We start from the raw sequence: 26,184 nt of genomic DNA, 5'->3' as shown, positions 1-26,184 counted from the left end.
TACCCAACTCCAACCCCCAATTCAGGCTGTCAGGTACCATCCTTACTTCAGGAAAAAGGCATACCATACTTTCTTTTAAGCTAAGACAGTATCAAAACTTTTTTTTCTTAGATCAAAGTTCTTTCTTGGAATGCCCTATGTAAAGTAAATGAAAGTAGGATGTACCCCTTTTGAAGCCAGGTTGGTGGCTTTCCCCACAGACTCACTCATCAGGTTTGATCTCCCATTTAGGACCACAGCTCCCCACTCTCACTCCCCTATCCACCAGCCCTACCCTAGGCCCTCTGAGGAATTCCAGAAAGCCAAGATTGAAAATCCTAGCCTCAAAGATCAATAACCAATAAGGCCGAATATTATTTTCTCTCATAGAGCTGTGGTATTTCAATTGTGACAAAAGAGTACCCCTCCAACTGGAATTTCAACTAGTATTGGCAAGTTGATGGGAGTGGTATTTTGGGGTCAGAGTGTTTTAGCCCACCCCTAAAATCCTACACCATAGGCAGTCACCCACTTTATGTCTTCTAAATGGTGGGCTGTGCTGCAACTTACAGAGGAAATCTAAAATGTCTCTTTTAAAATAAATTATTTTCTTAAATATACCTTTTCTGGGCTTTAAAACCATGTTATTTGATTTTTGATTCAGGTCCCATTTAGACTGGTGAAGTTGAACAGTGAAATAACTTGTCTTCACATAAGTGCATTTTCATTTCTTGGGACAAATGTACTGTCTCCTTACCTGTTAAGTACAGTTTAAAGATATCTCTGTTAGGCATTAAAACACATTTTCCTATATGCAGTATAAACATACTAATTCATTATTAACTTTTCATTGCCTGAATCTCATAATTTTAATATTTGCTGTGTGATTATCTTCTTATCTGAATATTAAAATTAGACATGTTTACAGTTTGATTTATAGTATATTATACATTTGAGAAGGTATAGAAAATGTGGACATTCTATAAACTATCTTACAAGTCTGTAACAATAAAAAAAGTAATAGCACATTTATCTGATTTAATGTACATATAATGTTAATTCACTTAGAGTTAATTTTCTATCTCTAAAGGTTACTTTGAATTCTGATTGGATAGATTTTTTTCATGGCTAATTAGCTTCTCACATAAGAAAAATATTCCATTTTAATTTTCATGTTCTTTGACTTAGGTAAAAAACTTCTATAAATTACTTTTCTATACCTTTAAAAATTTTCATATTGTTTCATATTGTTAGATCTCTAATCTTAGATATAAGAGTAAATTTTGATGTTTGTAATTTAAAACATCGTAGGGCATTATGCTAAGTGAAATAAGTCAGACAGAGGAGGACAAATACCGTATGATATCACTTATATGTGGAGTCTAAGAAAGCCGACCTTGTAGAAACAGAGACTAGGATGGTGGGTACTAGGGGCTGAGGTGGGCCCCTTGAAAACTTGAAAGTTTTAAAGAGAGTAGATCTTAAATGTTCTTACCACAAAAAGAAATGGTAATTATGTGATGTGATGGAGGTGTTAGCTAACCCTGGTAACATTTAGAAATATGTAAGTGTATCAAATCAACACGTTGTGCACAAATTTACATGTTATATGATAATTATATCTCAATAAAGCTGGAAAAAAATCAGAGGACTTGATTTCTAAAGATCTCGCTGCCCCTTATGAGTAGATCTGCGCTAGGCAAGTCACTTAACCTCTCTGAGACTCACCTGTAAAATCCAGTTGCTTTGAGTATTGAGTGATTTAAAGGCGTGCGCACCCTACGCTGCGAATCACAGTGCGTGTGTGTAGTGGATGCCGTGCCACACTACCTGGATTCCCTCTTAGGACTGAGATACCTACCCGCCACCTCCAGCTGCCACACCTACATTCTGCTCGGACAATTGCCCTTGGTGTGAAGTTGCTGCTTCTCCAAAGATGAGGCCCCCATCCCGAGGGCAGTCTGCATCCAGTATGTGATTGGTGGGCAGTGCAAAGCCATACTCCCTGGCCTCAATTCTGGACAACTCTGAGGGGCCATCCCAGGTCTAGAGCTCCCACTGGAGGCCTGTGTTGCAACTGCATCACAGTTTACCTTCTCCCTCTGCCCACTCCTGTTTCCTCACTCCCCTCACCTGTGTTGTACCTGAGAACGCTCCGCCGGAAACTTCCCACAGCTAAATATTGGTCTCAGAGTCTGTTTCCTGGAGACCCTAATCCAAGACAACATGTAAGTTAACCTTTTCCCAACATATTTAATTATTTTACCTGAAGTATGCCAGATGGTTTTGTGGGGCTATTTTATATTCCTTTCCTTCACCAGACCTCTAGTAGTAAATCCTGTTACTGTACAGCCTCCCAACTTTTGGCCACACACTGCGGTGTCATTTTCCTGTTATTGCCTCTTGACAGCATTGCCTCCTGAGGCATTTTGAAGCTTAGGTGTTTGGCCTTCCACTCACGCACAGAAGAGCTTCCTGGGTGGTCTGTCCAGCTGTTATGGAGAGTTTGGGAACCTGCTGGTCCCCGACAGCTAGCTCTTAACCAGACTTATAGCATTAAAGGCCGATAATGGCACTGAACTAGGCCTTATACAAGTCCTTAAATAGGTGTCATAAATGATGCCAGGCAAACTGGTCAAAGAACAACATCCTATTCAAGTCATCTTCCCCCCGCATGGTTTACGTTTTGGTCACTGCCTCTATAAAATCTTCACAGTAAATACAGTTCTTTTGGTAGTTTGTTAACATTTTTGTGCCTTCACAGAAACTACATATGAAGTTATACTTAGGTTGATTTATTTGCATCCATAGATGCAGACATCACGGTCCAGAAATATTAGCCTAGCTACAAATTTTATTTCCCAACCCCACTAATGAACAAATTACTCTGGAATGAACAACAGAAATTGACCATTTATAACCAAGTCCATTGTTAATACTCTGTCTGAGCCGCAGTCATTCACCTTTCGGATAACTTTTGCTCCCTGGAGTCTACTCTCCACCCAGCAGCCCCGATGCTCCTTTTTTTTTTCTTTTAATTTTTATTTATTTATTTATTTATTTTTGGCTGTGTTGGGTCTTCGTTTCTGTGCGAGGGCTTTCTCTAGTTGCGGCAAGTGGGGGCCACTCTTCATCGCGGTGCGCGGGCCTCTCACTATCGCGGCCTCTCTTGTTGCGGAGCACAGGCTCCAGACGCGCAGGCTCAGTAGTTGTGGCTCACGGGCCCAGCCGCTCCGCGGCATGTGGGATCTTCCCAGACCAGGGCTCGAACCCGTGTCCCCTTCATTGGCAGGCGGATTCTCAACCACTTGCACCACCAGGGAAGCCCCCGATGCTCCTTTTAAGTCAGATCCTATTACTGTTCTGTTCCAATCCCTCCAAGGATCCCCCATTTTGCTGCCCACCCCTGAACCCTCTGATTTCACGTTACTTACCCTTCTTCTCTCTCACTCTGCTCCTGTCACACCAGCCTGCTTGTAGTTCCTGGAACATACTGGGCACGTTCCTGCCTTAGTTTCTTTGCTCTAGCCTCTCCCTCTGCCTCCAGTGCTCTTCTGCCAGCTATCTGCTTGGCTAACTCTCTCACCTCCAAGTCTTTACTCAGATCTTTCCTCTCTTGAAAGCCTTTTCTGATCATCTGCTTCATATAGCGACCACCACCCATCCCACTCGTTGATCCTAGGCCCTATATCCCTTCCCTGCTGTATTTTTTCCTCTTTACATGGCACTTAACCACCTTCTAACTTCCTCCAAGGTGCATTTACCATGATGCCAATGTACCTAAGCCTCAAGGCCCGTTTCTTGCTTAGGCCCCTTCCAAAACCCTGGAAGAGGCCCTAGCAATGTGTTCACGGGGCCACATGTTTCTGTAAAATTTGCAAGTATAATATATTTTAACTACAGTTGACTGAGACCATTGTCTGTTTCCACTCCAACTTCCTCTCTGTCAAGTTTTCCCTTGCACCAGCTGGAGCTGAAGTGGTTGCAGGCATTTTTGAGGTCTGGCTAGGGGGAAGTTGAGTTGAGGATACATGTAGTTTGAGCATAGTGGGATGTAGTTACTGGTTTGCAGTCATTCCCCTGTATCGTAGTTCAGTTAGGGCTAAGCCACCCTGGTATGGGAAGAGCTTCTAGGAAGATGGTCGCTGCCTGCTGGCCATAGAGTGTATTGCTTTCTGACTGGGGGCTAGAGCGCCTGTCACCAAAAGTACATGGGTGGTGGAGGAAAAACAGTGTGTGAAGTTAACAAAGTCGAGTAACTTGTAGAAAATCCTTCCACATTTTACAGCTCATATTTTAAAGTAAACTATCAAGCTTTTCCCAAAGTTGACATCAATCCTAAAAATTTTTATGAAATGACCCACCAAGTTGTGTAGTTGAGAGAAGTTTTTCTAATCAATAACAGAAATTTTTTGATTAACCATGCAAGAGGGAGGATGGAATTATATTCCTATTCTCCTTATAGAAAATGTTACAAGATTACCAAATGAAGAGGTGATTGAAGACAATTCAGCCAAAAAATGTGCATTGGATAGTAAATTAATGAAAATATTTTGTGACTTTTTCTGGATTTTGTCATGTTTTTTGCTATGTGTGAGCTTTTTAACATGTGTAAATTGTTGTAATTTCTCATTTTAAATAAATATTTTGTATCTAGTTTTCCATTTGTAATTTTGCATTTTTTTTGTTAAAGAAGGCCCACCAAGTTGTATAAACTTCAGACCTCACAGACCTGGATGTATCCTGACCTTGCTATATGATTTAATTACTTGTTCTGTCAGGAATCTTAGTTCACTGGTGTATCTTGAGCACTTGAGCAGTGGATGGCACATGGTAGGCACTCAATAAATATTTGTTGAATGAATAATTAACAACATTACAGTGAAACATTGGTGTTAACCTAATTTAATTCTGCTGAAGAAAAGTCATTGTTGACATGACGGAAAGTAAAAAGACTGCAGTTCATGGGAAACTCCTCCTAGAAACTCTGTACTTTGTGTAACTAAGGGCATAGAAGTAAGTTCCTATTTATAGGTATTTTTTTCAATAGTCATTAGCTACAATGTTTTTCGAAAGGATCTGGATCCCCCCCCCCCCCACTTTTTTTTTTTAGATTCTATTGCATTACTCCTCAGCTAGGGACTCAAGACTAGCCTTAGCTGGCTTTTTGTATCACCCTACTTCAAGAGTGAGAATTTAGTTTTAGAACTATAAGGAGGTGACGGCATGCAGATAGTCACTAGGAAGCAGTTGGTTTTTCTTAAGCCAAGGATTAGGCAGCAGGAAAATAAAGGTAGACTATTTTTTATTTTCCTATATAAACTCTGTTTAGAGAGCTATCTTTGTTTAGACATTGGACAATAGAAATAAAAATACTTCTCATGCAAAGGAAGAAAAAAATAGAATACTTAGATTAAAAAAAAAATGGTCATAGTGATATAGACCTTAAAAATAGGAGCTGAGCCCTAAGAAAAGCAGAATGTCATAGAATTTCAGCTTGGGGAATTTTTACTTTTGTAGAAATACAGAAAAAAAAAAAAACCATTGTATGAATGACTAGTAGAAGGCAGATTTCTTTCACTTAAACACCTAAACTTTCACTTAAACAATAAAGCACCTCTTTTTTCTTTATGCCCTCATAGGGCTTTCAGAGGCCAGAGCCTTTTTTTTTTTCTTGGGAACACTCTTTTATGGACATAGAAGGGAAGGCTTATTAACAGTAGTGAGGAAAGCAGTAAGCTAATGAAGGTCTTAGGTGTTGTCCAGGTCCTATTTGCTTTCTCAGTTTGACAGCACTCACACAGCTATTTTCTAGAATATAATTTGCTGCACTCCAGTTCCACATCTAACAAGTCTTGACAAAGGAACATCGATAAGTTCTCCAAACTGAGCCTTTGTCAACACTAACCTTGCAGAATGCGTGCCACCTAGAATTGTGAACCTAATTGCTAAGTGGCTCTGTTGTTTAAGAGGGCCCTGAAGAGATTGTTGGGACAGTAAGATTCTCCTCCCACATTATTTCCCATAGGTTTGTAGGCAACAGTTGGGTTTACAAAGTTCCTGGCTAAAGTAGAGAGATTTCTTGCTCAGAATTGTATCTTTTCTCAGAAAAGAGGTTTAAAAAATCCCCTTTAGCAAAAGCTACTGTAGAGTGTAGAGCATCAATGCCCCAAGGCTGACAGCTGTACCCTCTCCACTAGGCTGTCAGTATGATGAAAAGCACAGAGTGGAGAAAACCCCACCATTCTTAAACATTGTTACTCTTTTTTAAAACCTTTTTTTTTTTTTTTTTTTTTTGCCTAAAGCCTGAGGAAGTGCTATTGAAGCACATTATTTCCTAAACCAGGTTAGGACTAATTAAATAACTCTCAAACTGTCTCAAAAGTAAAACAGATGGTTTTCTTTCTTATATTTAAATAAAATATTCTCCCAAATTATCTTCTCTGGTGATAGCACTAGAAAGAAATAAAATGGCTACTCTGATGTGATAGGTCTATCAGAAAGGAAAGAAAAGAACTTTTGAGAAAAAAATACAGTAAAAAGCAAGGATTTACATTACTCATGAAGCCTCTATCGGCCTGCATTCTTTCTTGCCTGGTGACTGACACACCCCATGTGGGCCCTCAGCATGGTCAGAGGATGGTGTTCACTCTAGTGGAGCCCTCCTTTGGGACTGGTTTATTTCGATACCTTTGACCAGAACGTTAGCTAGCATTTTCTTTTTCCAGATGAGCATTGCATAATGCAATGTTCTGAATTTTCTCTCTGTTCTCAGCAACTTGTTGCTTATATGCACTTAAAATGGATGGCTTTCATTGTACCTTTATGCAATAAATTTTTCAGGTTGAATTTCCTTTCAGTGAGTCAAAAGATGAGCTGAACACTGATATATTTTAAATATAAATTAAACATTCCTTACATAATTAGTGGCTTTATGTTCTTCAAAAGGAATGAAATGAGCTAGTTAATTGGTTTCTAGCTGACCTTTTCCTGATGCTTACCCCATGTAAGTATTCGGTGTAGTCAGTGATTCCTCCTTTAATGTGTGTGTTTCCTTCTATTTTAAGATTGTAGGGAATGACAGTCAGGTTAAGGACACTGAAAGCAAAAGGAGAAACAAGGGACTTCCTTTATACTATTCTAGTCCTGTTGCTTTTCATTGCCAATTACTTGCATGTGTACAGGCCGTCTTTGCTTTACACAGTTAACCATATGCATGAGTTTCAGTCAGCAGTGTACTGTGCAAAATCAGGACTGCTTGTGTTTATATATGTATTTATATGTATGTATATGTGTGCGTGTATTTATTTTTAATTTTGAATGTGCTTATTTTTCAGATATTTGAAAATGGTAAAGACACTGGAGAGATCTCTGTTTGTATCAGTGAAAAAGATATGGGGCCTAATAGCCCAATTCAAACTGGCTATATGATGGAAAGAGTGAGTTTACTGACTATTCATTTATGACTATGAGCATCTTCCAAGTTACTTGTAGTTAGTTTAGACAATTACATTTTTAAAGTTGTTTAGGAAAGATTAATCATTTGCTGATCTGTAAAGATTTATAGTTTCAAGCTTGACTTCTGGATTCCGGAGGTTCTCAGCTTTAGTATAATATTAACTCCTGACCTCTTACTTAATAGCATCTTAATCTTCATTATGCTTTTATTTGAAAATCTGTCTACACTGGACTCTGGAATTGCCCTCTTGTTTACACATTGAAAAGAAGTGACATGATATCCAGTGGAGGGTGTGTTCTGCGTCTAGGGTATTTCCAAGCCCTAGACCCTGAGCAAGTAACACACAGCCTTGGTCTTCTCCTGTGCTCGTTGTGAGCAAGTCCAGATGGTTTATCTTAGGCATTCTTACCTTTTCCTATTTTCCAGACAATTGGGATGTTTCTCAAGCAGAACCAACATGTTCAGGGTCTTTATTTTGGGTCTTTGTCTTGCATGAAAGGACACTGAATACCCTGTTGTTTACAAATTGGGGTTATTCGCCTGAGCGCACACCAGTGTTTTGGGCTCGGTTGCTTGACCTTTGTTCAGAAACTTGCTCCATTTTTTCCCCCTTCAGTTCAGTACCCTCAGACTTACCTCTCCCTGGTGGTATCCATTACCTGGACTTCACAGTCAGTCACAAAAGCTGATCATCCGATCATTAGCTGAGCTCAGAAGAGATGGGAAGTGCTACCTTGATTGATTAGAGAGAGAATGATAAAGAGCCTTGGCTGGTTTTCTTTTACCATCACATCCCTGACTATACAAATCACCATGATACAAAAGCCTTCCTAGAATTCTCTACCTGTAAATTCCTCTTTTCCACATTAGAATATTGTCCTTTTTTGGTTCATATAAAAAATTGAAGATGGAATTTATGTTAGATTACACAGGAAGATATTATTCTGTAGAAAGCTTTTGTTGGCTAATGGCACACTGAAATTGATCTGTGATTTGCATCTATATGCAAGAAAATCCGGGGGAAAACCTTTAACTAGGGGCATTATAAAGCTCTTTGGGAGAGCCCTTGTGACACCCAAGGACGACTGTTCCCTTGGTGCACACTTGTCTCAATCACTAGCCTAAGATGTTTTACACTCTTCTCAGGTCCCTGAACAAATTCTTATCCTATAAAGGCCTGGTGATGACAACTTTAAAGATAAATGGGTGAAGATTATCACTATTTTTGGTCACTATAGCCCAGCCCTCACCAATGACCTAGAGATGAAAGACACTGAGGCCTTACCTCCTGTAGGCTGTCGAATGCTCATCTTTGAACACCTAAAATGCAGTGTGTTGCCAAGTTGAGAAAATAGAGATTGCAATGCAACTCCTGTGAAAGTGAATTTGGTTAAGTGGTCAGGTGTTCACATCTCTTCTCTACCACACACTCCTGTTCTTTGTGTACTTATTTATCTCCTGGATCAGGCCTTAAGTTTTTTATATCTTCCCCCTTTACAAAAAAGGAGATGCCTATAAAGCAAAATCACTGTGATTTAAAAAACGATCAACATTACTTGTTTTCTGAAATAATAGCAAAGCCACAAAAAATAAGCTCAAGGGCTGAGACCACACAGAAATAAATGTAGGGCTTTATAAATACAGTCCATGGATTTCAAAACTTTTTGTGGTTCCAGTGGAAAAACAAAACACAGATTTTTACTATTCTAACACTTTGCCTATTATATTCCTAAAGAGAATAGTAATCATTATTTTTAACTCAAAGGAGTTGGCTGTGCTGGATGAAAAGTATTAACTTTAATGAAAGGAAAGATGTATCATCATTTTCAGCCCTTCTGACGCTCAAGGCTAAAAAATCTGGTCAGTGCAGAGCTGATAAAAACAACATAAAGCTGATGAAGTTGGGGATAAGATTATTTATCCCTAATTAGGGCAAAGCCTAAGCCTTAGGCCTTCTATAGATACAGTTGCTGGTCATAGAAAATATTTTACTTGGTAAAGAGTTTATAGCCAATAGGTGAGGAAACTGGAGATATATGACAGGCTTGCGCCTTTCCTTTTCTCTGGGCCTCGGCATTTAGCACGTCTCAATATACCTTCAATGGGAATTAATAGAAGGAGCAAAAAAGGCACCCTGAACAGCAGCTAGGCAAGAAAAGGCTACAACTATATCCGCATCCCTGCCGAGATTACAGAGTAACACGAAATTGAGAGACACAAGAACTGACAAGGCAGAGAAGAAAAGGAAGCCTGTGACAGAAGGCTGGGGGGAAAACAGAGTGATGGATAGTTGGGGCACAGAGCAGGAAAGAGCAGAGGCCTAAACACTCAAACATAGGTGACAGATAATGATGAAAAATATCTTTTAAAAGTCCATGTGCAACACAGTTCAGCCAGATTTACTTTCATTTGAAATATGCCTTCAGTTAGAAATATCTTTATAATTTAGAGATTCTAAGTATAAGATAGAAGCAAACACAGACAATGCTATTATTTAACATATTAAATGATAGCATTTCATACTTCACACTTCGATTACATCTTATTTACAACTTGAAAACATCCATTATTGAAGCCGCTCGCAAGCTTCTGCAGAGCTCTTAATTAATACATCCAGGAAGAGTTCTTCTAAGTGAATTGGCATAAGCCAGAAAGTCATGTTTATTTTTGCAATCCTGTCAGTGGTGGATTGTTCCACCGTTGGTTACCTGAGGTTAGTCTCGGTGATGGGAGATTGCTGATTGTAAAACTTGAACATACTCTGGAAGGACCCAACAGAATGTGTAGCTCAGACAAGAAAAGCATAACCCTTATCAAAGAGGACCGGTACCGTGTGTAGAAGCTAAATGCTCTTTCTGTAAGACTGTCACATCTGCTTTCCGTCCCCGTGCCAAAGGGTCAGAGCTCAATCACGAGCCTGTGGCACCCCCTGCTGGTTAAAAGCCCATGCTCATTTTGTTACTTTACACCGAGCTAAACATTGCCGTCATTTCACACTTCTTTTAACATTCTGTATGAATTTAATTATCATTTGTTTGGACTTCATCTGTTACAGAGTAGAGACAGTTTATCACAGGTGTTCACATTTTACGTTATTTCTTTTTCTTCTTCATTTCCACACCCCGCCCCCACCCCCACCAGTTACTTTTCAAGATTCATCGAAGACTTCAAGGTTCTTCCATCAACCCACCAGGCCTCAATTTTTCTTCAATCCAGCTTTTCGACGAGCACGGTCAAGAAATTAAGAATCCACTTTCGCTGAAGAATGAGCAAAAAATTTGGGTCTCTTATGGTAAAGCATACAGGTAGGAGCAAGGTGTTTATTCTCAATCTTTCTGGGACAAGCTAATTTAAAAGGAGAGTTGAGAAGCCAAGTAGCACCCTTTATTAAAAAAAAAAAATTATTTTGAATTCCAGTAAAATTCCAGGGGCGTTTTTTTTTTTGTGAGGCAGTATTGTTTGTGGGATATGACATCTCTCTCTCTCTGTCCCCCACCCCCCTGACTTTCTGTCTTAATGCCTTGTCATAGTTCTTGAAGTCTGCCTGTCAGCACAGCAAGTGGGATTTGTTCATGTCTGAGTAGTCACCTTAATGATAGCAGATGGAAACGCCACGGGGGCCCAAGCCCATCACACTGTCATTGTCGCACACTGCCCTGACCTGCTTCCACTCCTCTATTTTTTTGTCCCTTTTTAAAGGAGAAATGGATGGTAATTGAAAAGGATCTTAAGCAAGATTTATGAAGCTGTAGACAACATGATTCCCCACTATCTCTCTATGTTTTCACAAATAAAGTCTTAACCTTTTAAGCTCCAATGACAGGACAGCCAAAGATAAATTGGTAAAGCTTGTAAACCCTATCCTATCAAAGTTATATTCCTCAAAAGCACCTTACATTATCCCACAATAATTACTGGTTATTACTGAGCATTGTGTAAATTTTTGTAGATTGGTAAATTCCTGCATAAAATTATCTGTGTTCCCAAGAAAAGAAAAAGGCTTCAGTCTGCAGGCACTGATGAGTCTGGCTGTTGTGTGGAATATCTTGGAAATTTATGCATATTTTGACAGGACACATCCAGATGAACTCTGAAGCTGCTTGTCAGGAAACTTAAAACACACTTTTCTGTCTACTTTTAATCTTTTTGTTTTGTTTCGTTTTCAGCTCTTTATCTGTAGAACAGAATAGGGGAAATAGTGCTTGTAGAATATAATTGATCATACACTAATTTTAACAAAAATAGCATAGACAGAACTAGGAGCTGATTAGATTTACTGTGTATTCTAATAGTCAAAATTTCAAAGAAAACAAATCTACTCAGAAATCCATGAAGGTTTTGGGAGACATTGGTAGGATTTGTTGTGGGTAGCATATTACAAAATCTTTCATCTGTCCCATTAGAGTAAAATTAAAATGCTTACTAGTATCTTATGCTGTGTAATTTATAAAACTAAAAAATATCTGTAAGGAATGGTGCTTCTTCAATAGGCAGATTTCAAAATATAATTTAATTACATTGTGAGAATTATTTTTACAATGATAAAAATAGCGATGAATTTTAAAGCGGCAAGAATTCTTGTATAATTTAGCAAGCTCTTCCAATTACAAGGAAAGGCTTTAATAAAATGTGTCTAATAATTTCTTCTTAAATATAATTGTTAAAGTGAAAGCAATGACTGACTAATTATGATGTTTTTAATGATGTTTGCTATAATACAGTATTTTAATATGATCAAACACTTGTTCTTGGTTAATTGGATCATATTTGTGAAGTAACAAAAATTACTAAGTATCTGGAATATTCTAAAATCAACTGAGGATTGTAGCTGGCAGAATTTATAAGTGTGTATATTTGTTTGTATATCATAGCTATTTTAATAGCATAATGTATTATTTTTTTCTGGTTTTGAATCCAATATGAGGCATTAGGGAACCATTATAGCATTTTGCTACTATTGAAACTTCTAAGTTAATGTCAAAAAAGTTATTTCCATCTAGTTAAAATATATTGAGAAAATGAGAACATTGAGAAAATGTGCAATATGTACTAAGTAAATGATATTCATTTTCAGGGAGAAATTCTAACGTGTCTAATACATGTTGATATGGGGGGTCAGGTTACTCTTTTGCAAAAGGTGATTTTGCCAATATCTGCTTCTATTTTGAGTCCTTTAATTGTTTTTCTCCCAATTTTTATTTTGAAAAATATCCAATCTACAGAAAACTTGATACAATGAAGATTTATATATCCTTCACCTAGGTTCAGCAATTTAAGGATTTTGCCATATTTGTTTTACCTCTCTTATGCCTCCTTTCTCTCTCTTTTGAACTGTTTGGAATTAATTCCACACAATCATAAAGTTTTACTCCTAAATGCTGCAGGTCACATAACTGAAGAACAGGATGTTCTTCTCTATCACCACAGTATAATATCTAACACAGTCAACAATAATATAATATTGTCTAATATGTAACCTATGTTCATACTACCCAAAATCTGCTTTAGAGCTTTTTTTGTAATCCAGTATCCAAATAAGCTTCATCTGTTGCATTTAGTTATTTTCTTTAGTTCTCTGTAATGTAGAATATTCCACCATCTTTTGTTTTATTTTTCATGACATTGGTTTTCTTTTTGAAGAGTTCAGGCACTTTTCTTGTAGAATGTCCCACATTCTAGACTTGTGTGAGTGTTTTCTCATGATTAGATTCAGTTTAAATATTTTTAGCAATACTACACAGGTGATGTGATTGATCCTGTGACTCTAAAGTTGAAGAGCAACTGTTTGTCACCAATTTCAAAAACAAAATGGCTCATAATTGACATAGTGGCCATCCTTCTTATTTAAGATCTGTTTTCCATTTGATTTTAATTCTCATATAATTAAATTAACTTAAAACAATGTACCTAACAGTATGTAATATGACAAATCAAATCAGCGTAGTATTTAGTAAGCTCACAAAAAAATAGTTGTTTGTAGCCAAATATGAAGGATTAATTTGATTATAAGCTCCAAAGATCATCATGGGTGTATTGCATTGTAGTTATACATGAAAAATGAATATTACAGGAATGACAGTTGGTTGTTTTTCTCAACTAAATACTTCGCTTTTATTACTGAAATTATTTTTAAAAATTACATGTGTTGCAACTATCCTTTGCATATTATAAATCAAACAAATAAACTAAAATGTGCATGTCAGGTATCAGTATAGGATACCAACAATAGTGCTGTATAATAGGAAATTCACTTATTTCTGGATTTTATTAGACATGGATATGGTATGTTTTATTGTTTATCTGTACTCAAATTTCAGTGTTTGTATAATTTTGCAGATAGATTTGATGTTTTTTTCCATTTTTCAGATCTCCACTAAACCCTGTTTTGGGTTTGACCTTTGACCAGGTGACTGCATTTGCCAGAGGTGGCATTACAGTTGCATATAAAACCTTCTTGGATCCTAATGCTGTTCTACTGGGATGTGACAAGTAAATTAGCAAGTGTTCCATTAAAGCAATCTGAATCACCTAATTCAGTTTTCCCAGAGTGAGATTTAAACACTAAAAGATGTTCTTTAAATCATCTTAAATAAGCAATTTAGTTTATTGACTAATTTCATGATATAATGAGCTAGTGCTTGAAAGACTTATCATTAACTTTCCTTGAGTTTTAAGAAACATATGAGGCAATGAGTGTAGTATACTTTCTGCTTTGCAAAGGTAACGATTTTATTTGAAATGTAAAAATTGTTTTTAGTGGATGTTTCTAAATTAATAGTTTTGAATGGAATAATTAAAATATTAAATAATATGTTTTCTCATATGAGTGTTCATGTTTAAGCATCTCATTTGATGATGATAAATTGAAAACAAAAGCAATACGCTGGAGGCTTGGTGGCATAGTGAGAAGAAGAGCAGGAGTTAGAAGATCTGGGCACTGGGACTTCCCTGGTGGTCCAGTGGTTAAGACTCTGTGCTCCCAATTCTTGGGGGCCGGGTTCGATCCCTGGTCAGGGAGCTAGATCCCGCGTGCCGCAACTAAAGATCCCTTACACTGCAACTAAGACCCTGTGCAGCCAAAATAAATAAATAAATATTTTTTTTAAAGAAGAAGATCTGGGCACTAACCCCATATCTGCTCATGATTGTCTATGAGCACATGGGTGTCAGTTTCCTATGGGTTAATAATAAAACCCAGCAGTTATTGAGTGTTGACCATAGGCCAGGCACAGCTCTAAATGAATTGGGTAAGAACCTATTTCATCCTCAAAACAATTATTTTAATCCCATCATTGCTTATTAGCTTATTGTTACTCCATTTTAAGGAGACAGAAACTCTGCCACGGAAGGGCAAAGTCATTTGCCCAGTCACACAACTTGCACATGATAGAGCTAGGATTCTAACCCAGATTGTCTTTCTTAAGAACTGAGGGCTTAACCCCTATCCAGCACTGTCTAATAGAACTTTCTATGATAATAGAAACAAACTTTATGACATTGAGCACTTGAAATGTGACTAGTGTGACTGAGGAATTGAATTTTAAATTTTGTTTAATTAAATTAATTTTAATTTAAGTTGGAATATGTGGCTCGTGGCTACCATATTGGACATTGCAGCACGATACTGATACCATGTTGGATTAGGTGATGTATCTATAAGGTCCCATCTAACTTTAATATTTTGTAATTTAACAAATTACAACTTTCCTTAATATACAGGTAAAAAGGCTGAAATGGAGGGCAGATCCAGAGAATGAAAAGCAGTCTGACGAGGTCACTCAGTATAGCTAGTGTCAACCTATTGCTAAATATGTCTAGAAAGACAGACTGTTTGGTCTTCTCCATCCCCCAATGATTGCCTGCACTTTCCAGACAAGATTATAATGTTTTGTCTTTTTCTCTTTATAGATAGAATATAACTCAGCACTCTTTTTTATAAGCATTTTCACTTATGAGAAGATTTATTTCGTGTGCAATAATCTTTCTCTAAGCTGTTAAACTTGCCTTTCGCTTCAGTCTTTAGTTAGGAGTTTAATTTTTAATTTATGTACTGCTTCTTAATTTTACTTCCCTAGTTGCAATGAATACTGTTTTAATGAATGGATTTAAATTAGATCTAATTCCCTAAGTATAACAATGTGAAACTTCCCTTATTGAACACAAACTTATTTGAAGATAATGTACTTAATTTTTGGATTCCATTTGAATTTTCTTTGTATACTCTCAAGCGGATCATTGGAAATCTTAGTCATCATACTCTTATTTATATTTCTCAGACTACTGAAAAAAAAAATACTATCACCATTCCCAGAACTGTTTTCTGTTGAATAGCATGCTATATGGTATATCTTAACATATCAGTGTTGATCTAGGTGATTTTCTTTAGGATAAGAATTGGCTCACTTTTAAAATAAGTGATTTGGCTGAGCTAAGAATGAGACCAACCCTTCCAGTTTGTGGTTTGTCCATGTACCCTCTAGAATGTGCTGCCTCTTAAAAGACTCTTAAAAATACCAAACTAATGTTCTTAACACAACCGTTATAAAAGCATCCTTTATTATTTATAGACCAGTGTATTTAGACTATAATTTTAACAATGATGATGGTCTCCACCGTGAGTGATTCTGTAAGATTAAAAATTATTTTTTGTGTCTTTGTTCTATTAATAATCAATTAGGCATAGAATCCCCCCCCCACCCCAGTATTAAAAATAATTGTAAGGAAAAAATTTAAAGCCTTCCCTTTCCCAATGATAAATACCAAGATACTTTACAAATTTCCATTTAAAAAGACTATGGACTATACACTGGTTTTACTCTCACTAGAAGAGTATAAGATGCATAAATTATTATGCTAAAGAGTACTAAAATTAAACTCATTTTATTCTAACAAGAACAATTAAATATTTTATTTTCTTAGTTGGGAAGTTTGTGAGGGATTTCCAGTTAATTTCAATGGCACCAGTCAACAGATACCTGATCAATTTGAAAGGGTGGACTTGGAGAACCATTTCCTACAGAACAAGGTCAGAATTATTTGTTGTTCTGAATAAGGGTATTTTATGTATTGGACACTCAGTCAATACATGGTGACTGAGTAGATATTTATGAAAGTTTTTGAAAACTGTAAATTATTTTACAAATGTTGGGGGCAAGTATTATACGTTACTTCCTGTTAATTAATTTAGCACTTTAAAACTGGACCAGTATTGGGAAGGGTTGGGGGGAGGGATAGACTGGGAGTTTGGGATTGACATGTACACACTGCAATATTTAAAATAGATAACCAACAAGGACCTACTGTATAGCACAGGGAACTCTGCTCAATATTCTGTAATAACCAAAATGGGAAAAGAATTTGAAAAAGAATAGGGAAAAAAAAAAACCCTGAACCAATATATAGTATTTCTATTTGAAAAAATTCTACCTGAATCACGTCATTTAAGTACTGTTGTTTAGCATATTTTCTCTATATCAACTATATTAATAAGTTGCATTTGTTTAAGAAATTCTTTAAGATGGCTGTTATATCTTTATACTTTAGCATCTGACCTATTTGCTTTGTGGGTCAATGTCTCTAAGTAACATGAGTTCTTCAGAAAACCCAACTCATAACAACTCAATCTAGAAGGTCTCTTTATTAATTTATATTTAGAAACTTATCCTGCCAGTAAGGAATTTTCTTCTTGCACTGAGCTATGAAAAGCATTTTAAACCTGTCTCCAAAAAAAGGAGTAATTCTTTTGTTTTTCTCAGCTGGTAGGTTATGTAGGGTTGTTGTTCATTTCAGCTGCATAAGTTTTAGTTTTTGAATTCATGAAACCAAAACCAAAAGGCACCCACAGAGATAGAGATGCCCAAAGAAAGTAGGGCTTTCTGTTAACTAGTCTGGGCCCTTTCTTTGTAAGAGACAATGCAAAAGACACATTGTCCCAACCTGCACTTTTCAGATTTCTCCATGTTGCCCATTCAGTCTTTTATGTCAAAATTTACACTGAAAATATTAGTTGTTTCAAGGTGCATATGAATCTAAATAGTATAATTATAAAAATAGAATAAAACAAACAATGATTTCTAATCCTGTTTTTGAGCAAATTTAGAAAATATAAGTTGAATGGTGCACTAAGAATAATGCCTTTTATATTTTATATTCATCTGACATGAAGTTTTATTTGCCATAGTTCCAGTCCTGTTGGCATTCCTTTTTAGTTTTTTGCTGTAACATTATCTTCCTGCTCAGAAACTTGTATGCCTGGCTGTTGCCTATTGAAGTTCCATATCCTCATCTGGCCTTCATTGATCTCCATGATTCTTCTCCAATCTTCCCCCACTCTCAGCTTGCCTTTCCAATCCTCTCTACTTCTTGATCTTCGTTGTAGCCTATGCTACAGTCGGAGCTAATAAATTGGGTCCCCTATATGCTTTACACTTTGCTTTACTTGTGCCATGGCATGTGTTGTTCTTTGCTAGGATACAACCCCTGCCATTACCATTCCTTGCTTTTTAAGGCTTTCTTCAACTTCCTCTTCTTCCACGAAGCCCTCTCAGATCCTCCAGAGAGATTTAGCCTCAAATTATTTTGTGTTCTCAGAACTCCTTATTGTCCTTTGAGAATTGTTCTTAGAGTTTGTGTTTTGGTATCGGCATTTGCATTTGTGTCTTTCTCCACTAAATTGATAATTCTTTGGACACAGATTTTATGTCTTACTCATCTTTGTATTCACGAGTGCTGGAACAAAGTCTTGAATGTAGGGCACGTGCACAGTACATGTTGATGAATGATTTTTAAAAGTTAGCTGTAATCTCTTTCAAGGCTCACTATTCTCTAATATGTTCTTTGGGTGTTAGCTAAGCCAGATTGTTCATTTGTTGTTTTCTGAGCACTTCATGATTTCTGTTATTATGCCCATATGGGTCCCTCTGCCTGGAATTCAACCTCTCTTTCTTTGTCACCACCCCCCACCTTCTCTGTCACCCTTTCCATATCCTAGCATGGTGTCTGGCATATAGTAGGCATTCAATAAATGTTTATTGAAATCCTGCCCATCATTCTAGCCTTACCTGATTTGTGCCTGCTTCATGAAGTCTTTCTTTACCCCAACCCCTGCCCAAACCAGGTATGATGTTTCTGGCTTTGATACCCCCATTGCATCCATTCCGTACCATTTATAATGACTTTGAATTTGGTGCTGTTCCTCTTGCAACATTTTTTGCATGATTTGAAGTCAAACAGTGTTCCAAGTTTGGGCATATTTTAGGTCACATTAGAGTAGAATGGAGAGAAAGGTAGATTTCACTAAGAATGTTGGTATCATATCATAAAGGGTCTTTTGTGTGTGTGTGTGTACTTTTTTTTTAACATCTTTATTGGAGTATAATTGCTTTACAATGTTGTGTTAGTTTCTGCTGTATAACAAAGTGAATCAGCTAAACGTATACATATATATCAGCTATAAGTATACATATATCCCCATATCCCCTCCCTCTTGCATCTCCCTTCCACCCTCCCTATCCCACCCCTCTAGGAGGTCACAAAGCATGGAGCTGATCTCCCTGTGCTATGTGGCTGCTTCCCACTAGCTATCTATTTTACATTTGGTAGTGTATATATGTCAATGCCACTCTCTCACTTTGTTCCAGCTTACCCTTCCTTCTCCCCATGTCCTCAAGTCCATTCTCTACGTATGCGTCTTTATTCCTGTCCTGTCCCTAGGTTCTTCAGAACCTTTTTTTTTTTTTTTTTAGATTCCATATATATGTGTTAGCATGTGGTATTTGTTTTTCTCTTTCTGACTTACTTCCCTCTGTAGGACAGACTCCAGGTCCATCCACCTCACTACAAATAACTCAATTTCGTTTCTTCTTATGGCTGAATAATATTCCATTGTATATATGTGCCACATCTTCGTTATCCATTCATCTGTCAATGGACACTTAGGTTGCTTCCATGTCCTGGCTATTGTAAATAGAACTGCAGTGAACATTGTGGTGAATGACTCTTTTTGAATTATGGTTTTCTCAGGGTATATGCCCAGTAGTGGGATTGCTGGGTCGTATGATAGTTCTGTTTTTAGTTTTTTAAGGAACCCCCATACTGTTCTCCATAGTGGCTGTATCAATTTACATTCCCACCAACAGTGCAAGAGGGTTCCCTTTTCTCCACACCCTCTCCAGCATTTATTGTTTCTAGATTTTTTGATGATGGCTATTCTGACTGGTGTGAGGTGATACCTCACTGTAGTTTTGATTTGCATTTCTCTAATGATTAGTGATGCTAAGCATGCTTTCATGTGTTTGTTGGCAATCTGTATATCTTCTTTGGAGAAATGTCTATTTAGGTCTTCTGCCCATTTTTGGATTGGGTTGTTTGTTTTTTTTTGATATTAAGAAAACTACAGGCCAATATCACTGATGAACATAAATGCAAAAATTCTCAACAAAATACTAGCAAAGAGGGCTTCCCTGGTGGCGCAGTGGTTGAGAATCTGCCTGCCAATGCAGGGGTCACGGGTTCGAGCCCTGGTCTGGGAAGATCCCACATGCCACGGAGCAGCTGGGCCCCGTGAGCCACAATTACTGAGCTTGCGCGTCTGGAGCCTCTGCTCTGCAACAAGAGAGGCCGCGATAGTGAGAGGCCCGCGCACCGCGATGAAGAGTGGCCCCCACTTGCCACAACTAGAGAAAGCCCTAGCACAGAAACGAAGACCCAACACAGCCATAAATAAATAAATAAAAAATTAAAAAAAAAATACTAGCAAAGAGAATCCAACAGCACATTAAAATGATCATACACCATGATCAAGTGGGGTTTATCCCAGGAATGCAAGAATTCTTCAGTATACCCAAATCAATCAATGTGATACACCATATTAACAAACTGAAGGATAAAAACCATATGATCATCTCAATAGATGCAGAAAAAGCTTTAGACAAAATTCAACACCCATTTATGATAAAAACCCTACAGAAAGTAGGCATAGAGGGAACTTACCCTGACATAATAAAGGCCATATATGACAAACCCACAGCCAACATCGTTCTCAATGGTGAAAAACTGAAACCATTTCCACTAAGATCAGGAACAAGACAAGGTTGCCCACTCTCACCACTATTATTCAACATAGTTTTGGAAGTTTTAGTAACAGCAATCAGAGAAGGAAAAGAAATAAAAGGAATCCACATCGGAAAAGAAGAAGTAGAAGTGTCACTGTTCACAGATGCCATAATACTATACATAGAGAATCTTAAAGATGCTATCAGAAAACTACTAGAGCTAATCAATGAATTTGGTAAAGCAGCAGGATACAAAATTAATGCACAGAAATCTCTTGCATTCCTATACACTAATGATGAAAAATCTGAAAGAGAAATTAAGGAAACACTCCCATTTACCATTGCAGCAAAAAGAATAAAATACCTAGGAATAAATCTACCTAAGGAGACAAAAGACCTGTATGCAGAAAACTATAAGGCCCTGAGGAAAGAAATTAAAGATGATACCAACAGATGGAGAGATATACCATGTTCTTGGATTGGAAGAATCAACATTGGGAAAATGACTATACTGCCCAAAGCAATCTACAGGTTCAATGCAATCCGTATCAAACTACCAATGGCATTTTTCACAGAACTGGAACAAGAAAATTCACAATTTGTATGGAAACACAAAAGACCCCGAATAGCCAAAGCAATCTTGAGAAAGAAAAACAGAGCTGGAGGAATCAGGCTGCCTGACTTCAGACTATACTACAAAGCTACAGTAATCAAGACAGTATGGTACTGACACAAAAACAGAAATGTAGATCAATGGAACAGGATAGAAAGCCCAGAGATAAAACCACACACATATGGTCACCTTATCTTTGATAAAGGAGGCAAGAATATGCAATGGAGAAAATACAGCCTCTTCAATAAGTGGTGCTGGGAAAACTGGACAGCTACATGTAAAAGAATGAAATGAGAACACTTCCTAACACCATACACAAAAATAAACTCAAAATGGATTAAAGATCTAAATGTAAGGCCAGACACTATAAAATTCTTAGAGGAAAACATAGGAAGAACACTCTGACATAAACCACAGCAAGATCCTTTTTGACCCACCTCCTAGAGAAATGGAAATAAAAACAAAAATAAACAAGTGGGGCCTAATGAAACTTCAAAGCTTTTGCACAGCAAAGGAAACCTTAAACAAGACGAACAGATAACCCTCAGAATGGGAGAAGATATTTGCAAACGCATCAACGGACAAAGGGTTAATCTCCAAAGTATACATGCAGCTCATGCAGCTCAATATCATAAAGGGTCTTAATTCAACTGGATATTCTGTACAAAACAAGGAGCCACTGGAAATATTCAAGCAGAGACAAGATCTTATTTGATCCTGTGCTAGGAAAATATCTCAGGAGGTCCCTATCTTATCCTCCCACCCCTGCCCTGCAGATTAGAAATACCTAGAGGGCAAAGGGCATTCTGATCATTCTTGTCTCTGCTGCAGTATCTAGATACTCAGAGTTAGCTAAATGGAATTGAATTCACTAGTTAATTAACTCATTCAATAGAAAGCAGGTCAAACCTGGGGGAAAAATAATGGATAGTGGAGAGTTGTCAGAAGAAAAGAAAAAGAAAGGCTTCTCTCCTTGATTTTAAGCCAAAGTAGAACTTTAAAAGGAAACTATATTTTCTAATGTTGAAAAATGAGAGAGTAACAATCCACAGTTATTTTATCACTATTAATTCATTCTAATGATTCAGTGAAAGTGAGAAAACACGTCATCTTAAAAGTTTATACACTATTGTATTTTTAGAAGAAGAAATCTTTTTTGAATAAGATTTCAGTCTACTCAGAATAGTGGTATAAGAAAGCAAAGATTTGATAAACTGGATAGTAAAGAGAATCTTTCAAAGAAAAATGGCCCTCCCTTAGCTATGAAACCTTTGAAATCCTTTCAGAAAAATGTCTCCGATTATATACAGAGAGGTGATCAGTACATTGGAAATAGCAATTTAATAACCTGAAAAGGAGCACTTTTAAAGAGAGATTCAGGCAGAGGTGATGGATGTCTACAGGGCATTTTATTGTAGAATCTTGATGCTCATGGCAGTAAAGAAGGCACTAAGAGGATTACAACAGGGATAGAGAGGAGGGAGCAAAAGCTGATATTCTTGATGCATACGTTTTAAAATCGGCTTGAGATAGAGATATCAGTGCCCAACCCCTGACTGTTCTTTTAAATCTCGTATTGACAAGTAAAACCTTTCCTACAGAGAAAAATTTGGAACATATAATCCTTATTAGTAATGTGGAAGACAGATATAACCCTGACAATTACAACCTGTTGCTCTTTTATCCATTTCTAAAAAAAGATTTGGAATCTACTACAAGTGGAGAATTTTGGTGAATACATCTTTCGTTCTATTGTTACTTAAATTGGCAACATTTTTACATTGCTCTAGTTTACGGGAAATAAAATTATATGTTTCCATGAAGTGGATGAGAGACAAACTTCATGGTAGTTAATATAAAAGAAGATTCATGAGAAGAATAGCTTGAGGAATGCCTGGTTATGGGAAAATATAGCAGAAAAATATACTCCAGTGTCTGGCAGGTCATATATTCTGTCAGAATGAAAAGGAAACTGATTTCGATCCCATCCTTTTAGTATGATCAGACATAAGCAGCACATTAGTGACAAATTTTAGTATGGAAACAGTAAGAAAAACACCAAGTTATGATTTTAGAATTATGGCATGTTTGTTACAGGTTTACTTGTAAATTAAGCAGTCATGGATGCTAGCAGAATATATTATTCTGTATGTCACAAAGGAGGCTAGGAAAAGGCAAACAATTCTTTACTGTCCTATTTCTTTGGAGAGCAAGTCCTCAAGAAATAATATTTCCTACAGATAATTTGTACTGGAGAAAATTTAAAAAATTAATTTAAATTTTGAACTGATTGCCATTAGAATAGGGCACAGAACTTTAAATAAAACTGCAAGTCCCTTCCTTATCCTTAGACCAATAGTTGGAATCTATTTGAGGACTGCACACCTAGATCCTAGATATTTTCCCTTGTTTGGCTGCATAATTAGGTACTCGCTAATATTTTCTGCTTTCCCAACTTTTCTAGTTCTTGGTCTTAGAGGTGGGTGGATTGATCAGCTATAGATTTAGAGAATGGGAACAGTAAGAGTGAATATCAGGGATATGAGGAAAGAGATTTTAGAACATTTCTTGTAGGTATGATTTTAATTTGTATAGTAAATTAGTTAACTTGGTCCTAAAATTACTGTCAAAAGGAAAAACCTTATAAAACTTCTGTGTAGTAAACAATTTGTTCAGGATGAAGGTTGTGGTCTATGAGCTCCTTCTTTCAAGAAAAATTTCATTGTCTTGTATTTTGCTTCTCAGTAGATCTGTAGGAAAAGACCTTATTACTTTGAAATTGCACAGGAATATTGAAGTCTACTCCACTTTCATTGGTGATTTGGAGAAAGAAAATTAAACAAGAAGCTTTAACTGGCCCAGTACATGTATGCATCATTTTTATCACTGGCATCATCTGTATCAGCACAGTTTATTCAGACAAGCAAAATCATAATGGTCATTTAAAGGAAGCTATGTATATAGGTATTCAAAAGAATAAAAGAAAGTTTCTTGTTTTGATTCTCAACAGGACCTAAAAAGGTTTTCTAATGACATACATTATGGTATATATTTGGAGACCTGTCTCAACATAAATGCTTTTATACACGTGCCCGTGAATGCACACATGTACACACACATGTGCGCACACACACACTCACACAGAGACACACATGGCATATTATGTTGCAGATTGTCCGAGCACTTTTCTTTTCTGAATTCCAATTTTTATCTCCCCCACCTTCCTAAACATTTGATCTAAAACAAAGCTATCAGATTAAATTAAAAAGAAAAAAGAAAGTGACATCATGAAGAGAATTTAATGGCCATTGTCAGTTTTAAGTGTATTAGAACCCCAGACTTGGCAGGATTTTTCTTTTTTAATAACGTGAAATGAAGCTGAGTTAGTGGGCCTGGCTCTGTCTGGTCTATGTGGAATCACTTGGGAACCGTCCAGCAAAGTATCTCTCGGAGAACAGCATGGTGTTAATACTGGGTGCCAACCCAAGACAGACACAAAGGACCCCTTCGCTCTTCACCAATAAGCCAACTGTTAAAAGATTAAACCATGTTGTGGAGATAACAAGAATCTAGGCACTGGCAGCAGGTGCTGTACAAAGAAGCAGTTGGCAGTATGATTCTTCTGTCTGACATTCCAGTCAAAACAATCTTCTTCCCAGTTGCAGAGGAGAGTTTTGAGTGTGATGGCAACTTGGAGTTAGGAGGTTGACTAAGAGTGCTACTTTAAATGCCATGTCCTGTGGTGGATGGATTAGTAGAATATAGTTTACCATTGTTCAGAAACTGCGGGGGATTCCACTCCAGAATCAGTCACTACTGGCTAACTGGGGAATACACAATCAAAGAGCTGTAAATCAAATCTGCTTATGTGGTGGGGTTGCTGTATTTTTACAATTTTATTTTCACATATAGGAGTCATATGACATTTTCTTCTCTAGAGAAGTAACTATCTTCCATTATAGAAAAATAATAGATAATTATAGAATAATTATCAAATATATTGGTCATACCCTTTTGTTATTGCCTGTTCACACTTGTAAAACATTACCTTTTAAATTATTATTTAACTTTTGTTTTCTTAAAAAATCATTTGCAACTCAATAAATATCTAGTATTAGCAAAGATTTAGAATAGACTTTTCAATATTAGAAAATGATTTTAACTGTTATTGAAGCAACATCAGTTACTAAGTTTAAAGCATAAGTTGGCAGATTCCCATAATCCTATACAAATAAGGATTAGCACTTTAGAAGTTAGCATGATTATTCAGGGAAAGTGATCATATAAGTTAGGAGATAAAGTTTATTAAATATGAAGGAGTAGAATTCTGACAGGTGGCATGAATGACTGTTAATTTGACAATCAGGTCTAAGTGAGAAACACTAGAAGGTGCACAATACGTTTGGCGTTTGTCATCTGATTAAACACATGGGATAGAGATGCAGTGTCTCCCCAGTCGGCCCCCTCCCATCCATTCCCACAACTGTCACTGAAGTCTCAGCTCCTGTCCCTTTATTCTTATGAGGTTGTACAAACTCTAAACTGTTCTCTCTGCCTTTCATCTCTCCATTCTGCAATCCATTATGTTTACACTTGCCAGGTCAACCTTTCTAAATCTTCTGTAATCCAGTCCCTCCTGCTTGAAAGCTTGAAAGCCCTACTGACACCTAACTCCGTAGCCTTACACTTGACTCCTTCTAAGTTTGACCAAATTTACCTTTTGAGACTACCCATAAATCCTAAGGTGCATTGATTATACTATTTTCCTTTGCTTGGAATACCTTTTTATTCTTCATTATTCCTGTCAAACTGTTTTCATCCTTCGAGGCCTGGTCCAGATGTTACCTCCTTCAAGATGCTTCACTTTTTGTTGCTCCTGCAGAAATGAGCCTACCATTCTTTGCATACTATAGCACTATTTAATCAAACATATGGAGCTTAACATGAAATTGTGTGTGTTATCGCCTTTACAGTTGTAAGTTTATTTAGGGCAGGAAAAATGTTTTATAATATCCCATACCACACAGTCTGGGGCCTTCCATATCAGAGCTGGTGCTCAACAAATATTAATTGAATTGAGT

General features: G+C 37.0%; 1 protein-coding gene across 1 annotated transcript in view; it reads left to right on the top strand.

Moving 5' to 3' along the window:
• DCDC1 (doublecortin domain containing 1) overlaps positions 1–26,184 on the top strand; it is a 445,514-nt gene that overhangs the window by 212,063 nt on the left and 207,267 nt on the right. The window contains exons 11-14 of the mRNA XM_036860073.1: positions 7,317–7,418; positions 10,580–10,743; positions 13,805–13,927; positions 16,358–16,463. Of these exons, the coding sequence (XP_036715968.1) occupies positions 7,317–7,418; positions 10,580–10,743; positions 13,805–13,927; positions 16,358–16,463 (495 nt within the window). The remainder of the gene's footprint in view (positions 1–7,316; positions 7,419–10,579; positions 10,744–13,804; positions 13,928–16,357; positions 16,464–26,184) is intronic.

The sequence above is a fragment of the Balaenoptera musculus genome, chromosome 8 (genome assembly GCF_009873245.2).
Source record: "Balaenoptera musculus isolate JJ_BM4_2016_0621 chromosome 8, mBalMus1.pri.v3, whole genome shotgun sequence".
Classification (NCBI taxonomy): domain Eukaryota; kingdom Metazoa; phylum Chordata; class Mammalia; order Artiodactyla; family Balaenopteridae; genus Balaenoptera; species Balaenoptera musculus.
This window is presented reverse-complemented; position numbering and strand designations above follow the sequence as displayed.